Source organism: Centropristis striata, chromosome 15 (genome assembly GCF_030273125.1).
Source record: "Centropristis striata isolate RG_2023a ecotype Rhode Island chromosome 15, C.striata_1.0, whole genome shotgun sequence".
NCBI lineage: Eukaryota > Metazoa > Chordata > Actinopteri > Perciformes > Serranidae > Centropristis > Centropristis striata.
In genome coordinates, this window is record NC_081531.1 from 34,961,038 (window position 1) to 34,978,396 (window position 17,359).

General features: G+C 37.6%; 1 protein-coding gene across 1 annotated transcript in view; it reads right to left on the reverse strand.

Annotated features, from left to right (window-relative positions):
* Positions 1-4,024, reverse strand: part of LOC131986736 (cell adhesion molecule DSCAML1-like) — a 100,796-nt gene extending 96,772 nt beyond the window's left edge. Inside the window, exon 1 of the mRNA XM_059351839.1 lies at positions 3,769-4,024. Coding sequence (XP_059207822.1) covers positions 3,769-4,024 — 256 coding nt within the window. The remainder of the gene's footprint in view (positions 1-3,768) is intronic.
* Positions 4,025-17,359: the final 13,335 nt, after the last annotated feature.

The following is a 17,359-nucleotide window of genomic DNA, read 5'->3' on the forward strand; positions in this document are numbered from 1 at the left end:
CTTCACTCACTTCCTGTCCTGCCGTGTCTCTGTCACTCATCCTTCAGGTGTTTTTTTTGGGACACAAAGTTGCGTTTTTTTTTGATAAGTGTGGAGAAACATCTTGCAGCAGAGGAGGAAGTGGGAGGAGACGCGTTGTGAGGATGAGGAGGGGTGTGAATTGAATGTTGGGGTATGAAGGAAGGTGTAATCTTATGGATAATCCTCAGGGGTCGGGCATAAGTAGGTGGTTGGTGGGTGGAGTACGGGAGGGAAGATTCTCGGGGTTACATCTAATCAGCGAAGGGGTATCGCCGCTCCCCACCCACTGTCATTCTGTACACCCTGTCCCCAACAATATGCTCCACACCCCACCCACCACTAACACCCCCCCGGCCTGTGCTGTGTCAGTAAAAAAAAAAAAAGTGTGCTACTTCAGCAGTCCCCTGGGACCTGCTCCCCCTCACATCAAAGCAGCCAGTTTCTCTCTTAATGTGAATATCAAATCTGTGGATCACAAGTCCCAGCACAGTCTGCATAAACTGCCCCTCCCCCAACCTTTAATTCTGCCTAGTGATGAGGGAGAGAGAGGGAGGGGAGTTACTGCTAGAGGAAGCGATGGAGGGAGGGAGAGATGGAGAGAGAGATGGAGATAGAGAGAGAGATCCAACAAAAACAACTACTTGCTTCACAGATTTGACATTTGCTGAACGCACCCTCCTTCTGAAAATGTGCAGCCCCAGCATCCAATAAAATTTGGAGGAGGTCTGGCTCAATTTAGCAGTTCTTTCTGGGAAAAAAAAAAAATCTGACTGTCGACGTTCATTTGCATTTTTTCTTATATTTCCCCCCCATCGTTGTTGTTTTAAATGATTTGTTCTTATTCATAATCTCGTTGGGATTTATAATAGATTTGAGGACGAATGGGAGATGAGGGATGCTGGTGACAGAGCTGTGACATCCTATTGGTGAGCGGGGAAGTGCAATGAGCTCCGTTTCTCTGCTGACAGTGTTACACCAGCACACTTTGCCCACCATTAGGAAAAAATATTGATTAAAATTTGTGTGCAGATATTTTGGCTTTGTTAGTTTGAGAAGAATAACCAACATTTGTGTGGTTAAATAAAATGCAACTGCTTGTTTCAGGAGTGAAAAGTGTAGAAAGGTGTAATTCAAGTTTGATCAATCATCATATTACATTATTTTGTATTTAACAAATAATCAGCAGTCTGTTCATAAGATGTTCATATTTTTGTTGACGCAAAGTTCCTTCGATTTAAATTAAAAGAATCAAAATTACCCCTAAAAGAATCAAATTGCAATCAAAATCACACTGGGTGCTTCGTATTTCTCCTTTATCCATCCTTTAAACGGGTGTTTTTGTCAAATTAAATAATGCTGGGTTTGAGCTGGTAAGAAATGTAGGCCTGTGCCCTGCCTGAGTAATGATTGGCACCCCTGTGGACCACACAGCTCTGTCATTGAGTGGTGCCTATAGCTCAGATTGCAGCTTTAATTGTGCAGCCTTGCAAAGGCAGCACAGGGAATTGGACTGGGGAGGGAAGGAGGGGGAGATTTTTGCATATTTCTATTTGTGGGTGAGCAGTGGAGAGGACAGGAGTGTGCCAGGGTGAGGGATCACCTTATTGCTTTACACACCTCAAATAAAAATTCAGTGTGTATCATTTATTTTAAAATTTCATCTCATTTGATAAATTAGATTTTTAAATTTCAGTGCAGTTCAGAACAGGCCCAGTAGACCTATATCTATTCACTGCTAATTAATCTAGTAAATGTAGTATGCATTTAATTTAAAGTAATAGCTAGGAGAAAACCCAAGTTTTTGTTTTTGAAATGACCGATTAAAAATCACAATAAAATGTTTTATAATTGGGTATAATATTTGAAATGACTGAGGAAAAAATATAGGCATTGTTCTCTAATTGGTTAACTGTCATTACCCTTACAGCATTTTTTTCTCCCCCATAGATCCATTAATTACCCCACCCTGACTGCTTCACAAACCTGAGTGTCTCTGGCACCTTTTGGCAAAAATATATATATTTATATATATATATTTAAAATGAATATTGGCTGTGTAATAAAAAAAATATGAATAAATTCATGAACGAACTCTTGCAGAAATAACAGCATAAAAATGTCCAACATTTAACGACAAAATCCAAGAGGGGTGTCCCCGTCACTTCCCCTCCTCCGCGCGCCCGCCAAAACACACACACACACACACACACACACACACAAACACGAGCGGTGATGCACGCGCTGGCAGCACGCGCGAACACGTCTGCGGGGTCCAGGTGCGCTATTACTGTGTGGAACATGACCGGGCAAGTCTCTAATCTGCACCCACGCCCCTGGAGTTTCTCATCTGGTGAAATAAATTTGCGCATATTAATATAATTGCGCAAAGAAGCCCCAGCTTTCAAGTTGAATAACTGCCTTAAATCAATACCAGATATTTGGAAAATGTTGCGAATTTACGAGAGTTGAAGACACAAACACATACAGCAAATTTGTGACTTACTGCTAATTGTTATTCGCCGATATTTAAAAAGAAATATGTGAGAAAATGCCAGAATTTAAAATGGCAAATGAACCAAATGGCCTATTTTAAACTCTTGTATTCTTCCTTTCAGCCACAGACTTTCTGCTAAATTAATGTCCAGCCTCTCAGGCCCTGTATGTGCTAATAAGGACAAAACAATATGTAAACATGGCTCCAAACAGGCAGCTACACAAAGGCCAAGAAAATGCTCTCATGTGGAGATAGTGTTGAATTCCTGTTATTTTCGACGCAGATTTGTTCAGGATTATTATAATGCACAAGATCAACTTTGCAGCAGGGTCAGGGATTTACTGCATACACTGAACAAGAAAGAATTAAACAAATAGCCATGCACCTTTTAGATTTATAAACACAATTAAACAAAAGAAAAATATTGAGGAGACCAAATGAATTAAATAAGGAGGACAAATCTGATTGCACCAATTATGGCCTTTATGTTGGAGTACATCTATTAAACTAATGAGGCCGTTGCGAGGAAAAAAAGGGCCCTTTTATTTTCCATCTATATTAATATGGAATCAATTTGCCATCAAAGAATTAAAAGCCTAAAAATGTTAAGATAAAAAAAAAAAATAAGCGCATCTCTGTGGAATGGAGCGCTTGTGCCAAATATAGTCCATGAAAACAGCTGCAATTAGCAAAGGCTACACAATGAGAGCAGCAAGATGTGAAAAATCACAAGAATTCGCATCAAAACTTTACAGGACTGCTACATTCTGAGTGATTTCTTCTAAAATTGGGAAGCAATTGATATAATTGCAGGCCGATCCATGTTTTCATTTCTCTCTCACCCTCCCTCTGTATTTGCACCTCATTCTCCCTATTCAGCCATTTTACATATTCATAACTGGAGTTGGTAATGCGAAAACAATCCGTGCTATCAGCTCCATCTGAGGCCGCTGCATAAAACCCAGAAACAGTAAAAAAAAAAAAAAAAAAAAAAATCACTTCACACCTTTACTTTCACAATATTTCTAGCAGCTCAGCTCCACTATCTTTATACATTTTCATTTAAAGAATCATTTTAATCAATTGCACATCACAGGGCACCCGATCATACATCAAAGCACAAGACGCACAGATCATGCACAGCCACTCATCAATTAAGCTTTCGATTAATTATCACTTTTCATTCAACTTAAAAACAGTAACAGAGTCCAGCAGCTAGCTCATGGGATGTGAAATATATCTTTTTCTCTTACCTTCTTGGAGAGAGTACAGCAGGAGTAAAGTTACAAGCCACATGCCATAAATAGCAGGTATATTTTTCAGGAATATTTGGCAATCCTGGCAAGTGTGAGGCGCGGTTTTTTGGCCAGGCGGGTCTCCGTGCTGGACTGGCGACTGTGCTCCCCGGAGGTCTCTCCAGCCCTGCTGCCCCGCTAAGCATGGAGGGGAAATGAGAGGCGCCTCAGCCCCGCCCATGTCCCCTCCTCTCCTCCCAAGACTACTGTGCATACAAATCCATCCTCCCTACACTAATCAAACACCGCGGAACGATGGGTCACAGCAAAGCCGAGGGTTGCTGTGAGTCAAACTGTGGATTTTTTGGTCCAGTTTTGCCCAAATTGCCAGTTTGTGCGCGCGGTGGAGCTGAGCAGACAGCTCCGTTGGCACCTTGGAGAGCGCACCCACCTGTGCGCCCCTGATGACCGCGTTTCTTTGCGCAACAAGGATCTACAAAAGCTGCTCCGGCCGCTGCGGAGACTCTAAAAATGTATTGATGTCTTTTCCTCTAAGTTTGGGCCTAAATCACAGAGGCGTGGAGCTGCACCACAGACTAATGACTGTTTTTCTTTGTCTTTCGGAGCCATGAAACGTGCGTAGACATTTGCGCACAGATATGCACTGCAGATAGAGAGGAGAGAGAGAAAGAGTGGCGGGGTGTGGGGCATGGCACTTCCACACAGCAGGTGAATCAGACAGCAGGTAAATCAAACCAATTATCGAAGGTTTCAGGGAATCTATAAAGCATAGACAGCAACTTTGGCTATTTCCCCCATTCCACCCTGCTCTGTGTTGCGCCTGCTGTGCAAAGCCCCCCTGCATAAGCATAAATTAGGAGGGTAAGTTGCAGGACACTCCCAGTTCATGGAATATTTAAAGTCACTGTGGATGCCAGTGGAGAATGTGAGAAGTGAATCGCTGCTGCAGCAGAGAAAGAATTGTCAGGGAAAACTATATCAAATAGAGAATGTTTCATACAAATTCAGTCAGGGTAAATCTGATTGATAAACTCACTTTACAGAAGAGTAACCATGTGTTTGCCTTCAATAAAATCTAAGTATTTGGTATTGTGTGTTGCAATAACATCTACACGCGCTTCAGATAGACACTCAACACAACAGGCCCTGAGGAACTGAATCAGATGGTTTAAGGAGACGGAGTTTCCTTTTTAGACTAAAAAAATCATTAAAAAATAACAACAAAGATGTGTATTTCATTGGTGTAGTCCTATATAAAAACTAACTGATTTACTTACGCCTTAGTAAAGCTGCTTTCTGTTTTATGTCCATTATCTCATATAAACATAATAATGGCTCACAGCAATCAGTTGAATTGACTTAAGACGTGTATCTGACACTCAAGGGTGAGAAGTTTCTCACTGAAAACTTAACTTTAAACTTAAACGACTTGAAGAAATGGTCAGCATCACCTTCTGTCCTCTCCTCACGGAGCTGCTGCGGAGGACCTGACCGGAGGTCCAGGCCCCTGACTGCGGTCACTGCTGCCACCTGCTGGTCACACTAGAACATGCAAGAGGGAGACTCCTTTTAGTCTTATTACAGTTGAAACCAGAAGTTTACATACACTATATAAAAAGACACATATGCTTTTTTTTCTCACTGTCTGACATGAAATCAGAGAACCACTTTTCCTGTTTTAGGTCCGTTAGGATTACCAAAATTATTTCTATTTGCTAAATGCCAGAATACAATCCACTGTAATAAATGATTCTATAGTCTTTTAATTTTACTTAATATATTTGATAAAATGTATGAAATATAAATGCATCCTTGATTTTGAGGCAGTTGTTTAAGTAACTTTAATATAAAAATGTTTGAGATAGAATCTACTTATTCTTATCACATCAAATATAATCTTTATGTGTATGTAATTCTAAATCAAGAGAATTTTGAATGAATCCTACACAATAGAATTAGTCCGTTTTTAATTGACACTTAACACTTCCTGTTAAGTTGTTATTAACTCAACTTGTAATGTAGTTAGATTTAATTAATAATATTGCGTGCAATCTGTTGCCTCAATTTTATTGAGTAGCTATTGTTTATCTTTTTTTTTACAGTGTAGGGACCTCGCAGGTCGTTGCCTGCTCGGGCCCTAATAATATAATGATATTAAATCATAATACAAAATGCCACAAACATAACGACAAAAACGTCTGCAAAGTGATATACAGTTGAAACCAGAAGTTTACATACACTGTATAAAAAGACACTTTTTTTCTCACTGTCTGACATGATATCAGAGAATCACTTTTCCTGTTTTAGGTCCGTTAGGATTACCAAAATTATTTCTATTTGCTAAATGCCAGAATAACGAGAGAATGATTTTTTTAGACAATTTTTTATTACTTTCTTTAAAGTCAGAAGTTTACATACACTAACATTATTATGCCTTGAAACAATTTGGGGAAGCCCAGATGATGCTGTCATGTCTTTGGAAGCTTCTGATAGGTTTATTGACAACATTAGAGTTAATTAGAGACACACCTGTGGATGTATTTAAGGCACACCTGAAACACACTGCTTCTTTGTGTAACATCATGGGAAAGTCAAAAGAAATCAACCAAGATATCAGGAAGAGAATTGTGGTGACAGCATCATCTGGGCTTTCCCAAATTTTTTCAAGGCATAATAATGTTAGTGTATGTAAACTTCTGATTTTGAAGAAGGTAATAAAAAATTGTCTAAAAAAATCCTTCTCTCATTATTCTGGCATTTAGCAAATAGAAATAATTTTGGTAATCCTAACGGACCTAAAACAGGAAAAGTGATTGTCTGATTTCATGTCAGACAGTGAGAAAAAAAAGCATATGTGTCTTTTTATATAGTGTATGTAAACTTCTGGTTTCAACTGTATATCACTTTGCAGACGTTTTTGTCGTTATGTTTGTGGCATTTTGTATTATGATTTAATATCATTATATTATTAGGGCCCGAGCAGGCAACGACCTGCGAGGTCCCTACACTGTAAAATAAAGATAAACAATAGCTACTCAATAAAATTGAGGCAACAGATTGCACGCAATATTATTAATTAAATCTAACTACGTTACAAGTTGAGTTAATAACTTAACAGGAAGTGGCTGTCAATTAAAAACGGACTAATTTTATTGTGTTGGATTCATTCAAAATTCTCTTTATTTAGAATTACATACACATAAAGATTATATTTAATGTGATCAAAATAAGTAGATTCTATCTCAAATATTTTTATATTAAAGTTACTTAAACAACTGCCTCAAAATCAAGGATGCATTTATATTTCATACATTTTATCAAATATATTAAGTAAAATTAAAAGACTATAGAATAATTTATTACAATGTATTGTATTTCGAATGATTCTTTATTTTTATTCTTTGTCCCAAATGATCGCATTTTTCACTGACTGAACATACCCAAAAACTCATGAAACATGCAAATTGACCACAAAATGATAAAAAAAAAGACACAAAATGACCAAAAAAGACACAAAATGACCAAAAAAAAGACACAAAATGACCCAAAAAAGAAACAAAATGACCAAAAAGACACAAAATGACCAAAAAAGACACAAATTGACCACAAAATGATCAAAAAAAGACACAAAATTACCAAAAAAAAAGACATTAAGTGACCAAAAAGACTAAAACACATTAACACATGAACACTTTAACACAGTGGAGACAGAGATGACTTCCAAAATGATTTGCGGCCCCCAGAAATCATTTTGCGACCCCAATTGGGGTCCCGACCCCAAGGTTGAGAATAGCTGGTTTACAGGACGTAAAGAGGAGGTGAGACTATGCATCCTTGTGGGGAGCCGGTTGATGAGCAGACTTTGTCAGAGAGACGTTCACTCTCACTCTTTGCGTCCTGTTTTTTTTAAAAAGTTATGGATCCAGCCTACCAGATTATTGCTCAGCTCAAACTGTTCCAGCAGCCTTGTGGTTAAAATATGGGGTTTGATTGTATTAAAAGCAGAGGAAAAGTCAACAAATAAGAGTCTGGCGTGGGAGCCACTGCACTGCAAAAAAAGAAAAGTTGGGTGAACTTAAAATTTCAAGGCAACAAACTTCGATAAAATTTTAAGTTGGACAATTAAACTAAATATTTTAAGTTTTGTTTTTGAGTTTGCTCAACTCTGAATTCAGATTTTTGTCAACTCAACTGTAAGTTGTACTAACTTATAATTTTACATTGTAATAACTTTTAATCCTTACTTCTGCTTACTTCTGCAATGTGCTGAATTGGCACGATTGTAACGCCACTATGAAATGTCAGCTAATGTTGTGACCACAATTTTGAGTTAGCATTGATACGCTAATGGCTACTCTTGTAGCTGTAACAAGCAGCGCCGCTAGCATCAGTTAGCCGCAAGCATCAGTTAACCGCTAGCATCAGTTAGCCGCTAGCTTTCATTAATGACAGAATTTCACCGCTTTTCTGCATTTCACAACAAAGAAATAATAGTTATCAGAACTATTGTCCCTTGTTTTGAACCCCAACTTAAAGATATAAGTAACAACAACTCACCAACTTGTTTTTGAGCAGACAACTGGCTTCCTTTGTTGTGCTAACTTACATTATTGCCCTAAATGTCAATAATTTATATTTCCAAGTTTTACCAACTTAAATCACTGTTTTAGGCCAAAAAATACAAGTTGGCTTTTTTGCAGTGTGTGATCCAAATGCTTAAAAAGTAAATTATGTAAAGGGACTGCAGCATCTTCCACGCCCCTACGGGGTCTATGAGCAAACTGCAGAGGGTCAAGTGAATGCTCTGTTTTCCTTAATATTTCAGTTTCACCAATTTTTCAAATGCTTTCATAACAATTGATGCGAGTGTGTTAAAAAAATAGCTTGAGGAAACCTTGAAAATTGAATAATCTGACACCAACCGAAAATCCTCACCTATTTCCTCTGCGCAGATCGTTTGATGGGGAATGATGAGCAGGAGACGTCCAAGTTCTCAATTTAACATCATTTTAATATAATACGTCAAGAAATGTGCAACATTACAGAGTTCTCCGCCCGTGCATCTTTTATGTTAAATCTCGACCTGAAAAGTAGAAAAAAAAAAAGTAAAGAAGTAAAAAAGACAATGGTGGAAGAAGTATTCAGATCCTTTACTTCAGTAAAAGTACTAATACCACACTGGGAAATGACTCCACTCCACTCATTTTAACTACCTAATAAACTTTTAAGTGGTTTAATTCATAAAAATGGGTAATAATTATAAATGTATCATGTTTTTCATTTTAAATCTCGACCTGAAAAGTAACTAAAGCTGTCAGCTGTCAGTAGAGGAGTAAAAAGTACAATATTTGCCTCAAAATGTAGTGGAGTAGAACTATAAAGTTACATAAAATGTACATAAAAGTACCTCGAAATTGTACTTTAAGTCCAGTACTATCAATAATAGTATTATCAATAATAATAATAATAAAAAGCTTTTTTAAATAAGTGTCAAAGTAATACTTGAAGATGTCTGATGTGAAGTTATTACACTAAAAATAACAAAATATAACATAAAACTGCTCAAATTCTAGTGTAAAGGCTTCTTATTGATGCAATTTCATAAAGGATAAAAATCAGATACTTTGTTTAAACTATCCATGTACAGGCCATGGTTCAAATCGGTTCATATACACTAGATTCCCCATATTGCAGCGTGATAGCATCTTATAGTAAACCTCTAGAAGCAACATGGTCTCACAGAAATCCGTGGAATAGCCACGGAATCGCTCAAATTTCCGTGAAACTGACACGGATTTCGCTACAATGCAAGTTAATGACAGTCATATCCCGTGGCTATTCCAACATACAAAGTGATTATGTACATTCACTGAGTGAAGATTTAGAAAATAAAACATATATTTCTCGCTAGAAATGTGATCAAAATCCATTTTTATGCAGAAACTAAGTCAAAATATTGATTTTTTCACTAAAAATGAGAGAACTGTCCGCCATGTTTTTTGTTCTGACCGCCGGGACCTTGAAAGTCACGTGACTTGGAACGAACCAATAGCCACGGGATATGACTGTCATTAACTTGCATTGTAGCGAAATCTGTGTCAGTTTCACGGAAATTTGAGCGATTCCGTGGCTATTTCACGGATTTTTAGTTAAGCGAAATCCGTGGCTATTTCACGGATTTCTGTGAGACCAGGTTCCTAGAAGCCAACATCTGCCACCTTATGCGGTTTATACTGCTGGTAAGCAGCAGCACCCTCTAATGGCCAGTAGGGGGTAACTCACTCCACTGGAAACGGGGGTGACAGAGCGGTCGCCCACTGAGCGGAAGGTCGGTGGTTCGATCCCTGACAATGGCAGCGTCCATGTCGAAGTTTCCTTGGGAGAGACACTGAACACCAAATTGCTCCCGATGCTGCATTCGTGGCGTCGGTGTGTGAATGAATTCCCGATGGTGGCAGATGTCAACGTTCAGGATAGCCTCTGCTACTAGCATGTCGTCACCCTGTTAAAATAATTGCCTAATTTTTTCAAGTTTGGCAGGAAACACAAAAAACTTCACCAAAAGTGTAACATATGACATTCATTGATCATTTCACTCAAAAATGATGTAAAAAAAGGATGGCTATTCGCATAGTAATAACACCGTGTGTAAATTATGTAACTTCAGAGAAATAAATGACTTTTTTTTAAACATGCCTTTGTGACTTAAGCAAGATATGGTAACACTTGAATGACTTAGGCCAGGGGTGTCAAACTCAAATACACAGTGGGCCAAAATTTGGACAAAGTCGCGGGCCAACATTGATATTTATTGAAAGAAATTGACCTAAACAAGTTCAAACGAAATGGAACAAGCAAAGCTTGATATAACTTAATATTGCAAACATGCAAAATCGAATATCAAATAAAACAAACAAACATCAATGGCATTAATTTCTTAAATAAAATTTAAATAAAAATCGTATGTCCCTTTATTTTATATGCGGCCTTCTTTAAATTTAAAAGTAATCTTTTTCCACAGGCTAAAAATAAATGTGAGAATAAAATAACCTTTTTTATGATAATAAACCAAATGACTAATAATAATATCCTTCAATGAATGTGCAACCATTCAAGTCTTGGACTAGCAAGAAAAAGTGCATAAAGACAACTTTAATTGTTGCTCAGTTTGCTCCACACTGATCTACTGTGTTCAAGCCAAAACACCAGCAGAGCATTCTGGGATTTGTAGTATTATTTGCGCTGTATAATACCGGCGGGCCAGCTTTTATCATTTGGTATTTCCTCGCGGGCCAAATATAATTATACCGCAGGCCAAATTTGGCCCCGGGCCAGAGTTTGACACCTCTCACTTAGGCAATCATCATCAACAGTGTGACGATGTGTTTGAGAATGGGTGAATAAGGGCCATCTGTAGTGTAAAGTGCTTAGAGTAGAAAATCGCCATATATAGTCAGTCATTTTAGCATTTACTAGCTAACTATTAGCCAACGCTACATACTAATTAGCACACCCGTTACATTAACGTTACCCTGCCGGTTGCTAAGATAACAGTTACCAAGGCGACACTACCCTTTTGGTAGCTGGTAGATTATCCATTGTCAGTTCCGGTTGTTAAAAGACTTGTGGAAATCATCCCGGGAGCATTAAGAGGTCAATAATGTCAAATCCAATAAGTTTTTCCAATATAACTTCAACCCTTATTTGACTTAAAGTGGGCAGTTTGAACTTAACGCTCGCTTCGTATTCTTTTACTGCCAAAATGGTGACGTAAACACGTAAAGTTACCTGACATCCGGCCAGGGCTGGACTCACCAAGTACCTTAGTGCTCTCCTAAACATGTATATATCTGAACTATATCACTCCACACTACACTACATTCAGGCTACATAAGATGGCCCTCATCCTAGAGTGTCATAACACAGCAAGTCAGAATGGATAACTTTTATTTTGTTGCCACTGTTTTTAAATTATTTTATGCTTTTTTGTAAAGTGACCTTGGGTGTTTTGAAAGGCGCTTAAAAATAAAATGGATTATTAACTTTAACTTTATAATATAAATGCAATAACATGCAGCACAACAAAGCAAGATAATAGGCCTGCAGGGAAAAATTAAAGAACACACAGTACTGTAAAAGTACAGTGGAAACTCAATGCTTTAAAATGGTGTTCTACTAATTCTCAAGAAACAAATGTTTACATATCTAAAAAGATCCCTTTGGGTTAGCAAATTAGCTAGCCTAGCATTTTTAACTGGTAACAACAGCTAGCCTAGAATGTTTAACTGGTAACAACAGCTAGCCTAGCATGTTGCTGTGTCAGTCAATGAACTTCAACCAATTAAGTCATTAAGTTAAAGTCCATAACTGTTAAACTTCATTAAAAGTTCAGACGTGCTAAACATAGTGGAGGCAGCAGAAACTCCCCTCACTTCCTGCTCTTGCCCCCTGGCTGCGCGCGCACCTGTTACTGTTTGTAAACAAGACGCCATCTATACAGGAAACATTGTTGATGTAGCAAACAAACTACACATTCTGTGTTCAAAAAGTTAGCAAGCTAACAAAATAAAGTTATTAACCTGATTTCATGATATTTGAGAACCATTTATCCCTTCTTACCGCATGTTGCCGGGTGCTGCCATCTTTCCACCTCTCTCTCATAGACTCCTACAGGTTAATTCCTCCATCATCACCTGGAGTCAGCTCCAACATTTCAGTTAGTTTGGCGCATTTTGCAGCATCTGCCTGAAGGGCCTGTCGTTTGTTTTTCTCTTAATTTCTCCGCTACTTCTATGCGTTTCTTTTACATTTTTATGTTCTGGCTGTGCCGTGACTGAGTGATTGATTGACAGCCGATGGGCCCAAGGAGGCGGGCTCTCGGCCCTCTCTACCTGATTTTTATTGACCATTGGCCAATGAGAGTGCCGGGCCTTGAGATGCTGGCTGATTGACAGCAGAAGGGGCCAAGGAGGAGGGGGCCTTGGCCTTCGGCCCTCCCTCTACCTGTTTTATTGGCCTTTGGGGCAATCAGTCAACCAAAAAATATATAAAATTAAAAAAAAACGTATTGTTTATTTAAATGATTTTTTTTTTTAAATCCAGTATACGTGGGACTAGTGATGGAAGAAGTATTCAGATCCCCTACTTTTTAAAAATAAAAAAAATACTAAAACACTGTGAAATAACTCCACTCTTAGTATAAGTCCTGCATTCTAAAAAAAAAAGTAAAAGTAGTATCAGTAAGCATCAGCATCAAAATGTACTTAAAGTATCAAAAGTAAAAATTACTCATGTTGCAGAATGGCCCCACTCAGAGTGTTGTATACTCCAAATATATTATTAGGGCCACGGGGCAATCGCACCAAGCACTGCCCCGAGCACTGCCCCGAGCACTACTGTTATACTGTGGATTTTATACATAGAAACGTAGGAAAATTTGTCTTCTCCCTCACAATCCTCTGGTAAAGCTGTCAGAGTTATAGTTTGGGCGTAGGACGCACAGATGCGCCACCAACACGCACCAACAGCCTCATTTGCTCACATATTAAAATTGCAGGAAGATTTCTGAAAAAGGGAGATGTAACTGTTTTTTTAGATCACTCTAACAAAGCTATTTTTGAATTTTTCTTAAAAAAAACCCCATATGTAGACGTTCATGAAGAACTCAGGACGATCAAAGTGAAGTCGGATCAATGATAGGTATTATGGTTTTGCCAAAAATGCTTTCTGTTCGAGGCCAGAAATTCCAGCCTATCAATGTTCTGGGACATTGGCAGGTGTCAGTTAATTCTGTTGATTGCTTTGATCTGATTGCCTTTGATCTTTGATGTGATTACAATTACAGATGCACACACACACACACACACACACACACACACACACACACTTTGAGGTTAAAGGGCATAGTTTGAAATCTCTGAAGAATCTCATCATAGTGTACACACACCAGCAGTGGCCCTTTCAAAATTTCCCCAGAGGAAATTTTCTAGTTGGAATATATTATTGATGCATTTATGTAAGTAGAATTTTATTGTTGTCAAATTAGGGCTCATTTTAAACTACTTAATATAATGTTATGCGGTTTGATTTAAAAGAAATGTCTTATCACTTAGAATTGATCATGTTATTCATGTTAAAAAGTATAAAGTCCAATATAGAAGAATAGTAGAAGAAGTTACATTAAATGGAAATACTTAAAGTTGTACTTATAAAGTACAGTTCTTGAGTAAATGTACAGATATACATTCCACCACTGATGGTAGAGTCATTTATCTGTTTTCGTTGTTCTTCCTCCCTCAGCCCAACAGGAGGCAGTGCTTCCAAAGATCCAGAGGTTCTCTCCTTCATAATAAAACAGCATAACAGGACATGTTTTATTCAAAACTTTATTAGATTTCATGTTTCTATAGTAAAGACATTAAGAGCTGATATGCACAGATGGGAAGTTGCAAATGGAGACATCATTTAAGGGCGAGCAGGAGCTTTAAAGCTGTTCAGTATATTTGTGCGCAGAGAGCAGCGGTGGAGCATGACTTGGTGAGTCTCTACGCTCTGCAGGGTCTGATCAAGTACAGGGGCTCCAGTCCACTCCATGCTCCTCGTGAGATGTTCCCCATTCACCCTGCATCCCAGCATCACAACTCCCTGATCAGGACATCTCACACTGATGTATTGCTCACAGAACTGTCACAGTAACTCAAAGGTGCAGTGTGACAAGCTGTCACTTTTGGTGGGATTTGCATAGAGTTGCATTTCATCATAATCACTGACACAATCTCAACATGAACTAAAAGCTTTGTTTTATCAACTAACTGAGTCAGTGACCAAGTACTTAGACAAAATCTGACAGAGATTAGCCACTATTTAACAGTTAAATTAAATTATTGCAATTAAATGATCTGATCGTATGATCCTGCAAACAGGTTAAATCCTCAATTCATGTAATCCTTTTCATTTTTTTAAATTCAAACAAGAATATGTTTAATAAACACACATATGAATCATATTTCTCTCATCCTGTGTGCCACCAAAAAGATCCTATGATATGGGACGACAAAGTTATCACAGTTTATCAGCAACTTTTGCCTTTCCATCAGTCTAATCAAGTCTCTGTTTGTTACATAACTTAAATTCCATTGGTTTATACTAAAAGGAATAGTAAGACATTTTGATAGCTGAGTAAAAAGACTCATAAGGGAGAAACAGCTTCACTGTGCCTCAGCCAATCACAGCACAGTAGTGCGGAATGGGAAAATAGATTTTAAAGTTATTTTTTCTTTTGAGTCTGTATATTTATAGTTTTTATATATATATATATATATATATATATATATATATACATACTACCGGTCAAAAGTTTTAGAACACCCCAATTTTTCCAGTTTTTTATTGAAATTAAAGCAATTCAAGTCAAATGAACAGCTTGAAAGGGTACAAAGGTAAGTGGTGAACTGCCAGAGGTAAATAAAAAAAGGTAAGGTTAACCAAAACTGAAAAATAATGTACATTTCAGAATTATACAAGTACGGTAGGCCTTTTTCAGGGAACAAGAAATGGGTTAACAACTTAACTCTATGGAGTCTTGGGCTATTTTGTCCATTTTTGAATTATTTTCATGTCTTTGTAAGTAATTTAGTGTCTTTTTTTGGTCATTTTGTGTCTTTTGGTGTCTTTTTTAGTCATTTTGTGTCTTTTTTTAGTCCTTTAGTCCAACATAAAATGTTATTTTGAATCTTTTTTTACTTTCAAAACACTATCATGCTCAATAAAGAATTTTAAATGTTGCAAATGTGCATTAATTTCAGAGTACACTGAGACATTAAACTGCATCATTTTCAATTAAATTCTGGAAAAGTTGGTGTGTTCTAAAACTTTTGACCAGTAGTGTATATATATATATATTTTTTTTTTTTTCTTTTTCTGATGACCTGCATGACCTGTAAACCACAATTTGAAATTTGAAATTTTTGAAATTCAGATCAAACAAATGAGACATAACATGTTAATTATTGAGTTTCAGACATGTTGCTAGGCAGATTTTGTTACCTTTGGAAAGAGCCAGGCGAGCTGTTTCCCCCTCTTGCCAGTCATTATGCTAAGCTAAGTTTCATATTTATCAGCCAGACACAAGATTGGTATCAATCTATCAAACTCTCACCAAGAAAGCAAATACTCTGCAAAACGTCACAACTATTCTTTTAAGACTGCTTGCTCACCATCTGATGCTTTTTCAACAGGAAAATACATCACACTGAGTAATCATTGAATGGGACCTTGAAGAATCTTAGCCCTGAATAATTCTCATGTGTGCTGTTTGGTTTCTTCTCATGGAACAAACCAGCACAGATTTGGATTATACATAGACAAAAAATATACACATTTTTACAATAAAGTGCACAACACATCCCCTTTATAATATTGCTTCAAGCCAGTGACTAAGGACTGGAGTCACTTTAATGTGGAGGCACATTACTATGAATAATAATGAATAAAATGGCAGTGAGCTTCATAAGCTCACACTTTACCGCTCACTTGTCACCTGCTGTTACTGGGGAAGTACATTTCCACATCTCCAGAGGTATTTCTTTTTTAAAGCCAGACATTCAGAGTCTTCAGTGTGCAATAGAAATGCAGGTGAAATCATATTTCACTGTCTGAGTGTTATGCAGATACATTCATGTCCTAATAAGATGCTCAGAAGGAATCAGACACACTCTGAGCATCACTCATCTTATTTCTTGCTTGAACAGAGTTTATAGTTGAACTACAGCCCCTCTACTCTGAGACCTGATCCCTTCGTCGTTTATAGGGTGAATTTATGGCTCGATAACTGTATGCATGGGCAGAGCAACCACATCTCTTTTTCTTTTTCAAGATTATTTATTGCAAAGAGTTGACTGAAACAAGCCATTTCCAAAAAAAGAGGCACGAACTAAGCAGTCTGATCCAGGCATACAGTATCCACAGCCACATCACCAAATAGTGCTTAGCCTCAGCAAGGGTTAGCACGATGAAATTAGCATGTTAAACAATGGGATTTACAGTTAACCTCAGAACAGACTCCATTTGTGTTAGTACATTAGAGCATTTTCTTTTCTTTTTTTTTCAAAAAATATGTATTTCTGTTTTAAAGCATTGCGTCTAAAATCTGGCCCATGTTTAAATGCACATGCTTAAATGCATTGGTTATTTGTCTTAAAAGCAGCATCATCAGAGGGTCATTCGTTTTCTAGGGGGTGGGGTTGTTTCAGGGGATTGTCTATATCATGTCAGTTCAGAAGCTCGTTGTATTATTACTGTTTTTATGCTGAGTTTTATAAACTGTTTTGCAATATGTAGTTGACCTCTCTGGCAGAGGAGCATAGAAGCACTAACAGGCACCTGTGTTTTATATCAAGCAAAGGAGAGCTGGGCTGAATCCTTTAATGTTTTCTTAGTACACTTTGTGTCAGCACTGCCTATAGCACAATAAAGAACAAAATTGATCAGTCGATTTGCAAGATTTTGATTAAGTTGACCACATTATGTAAAAACTGCTGTGACTGCTGTGTAAGGATTCAGCCTAGCTATAACTACATTGCATTATTTC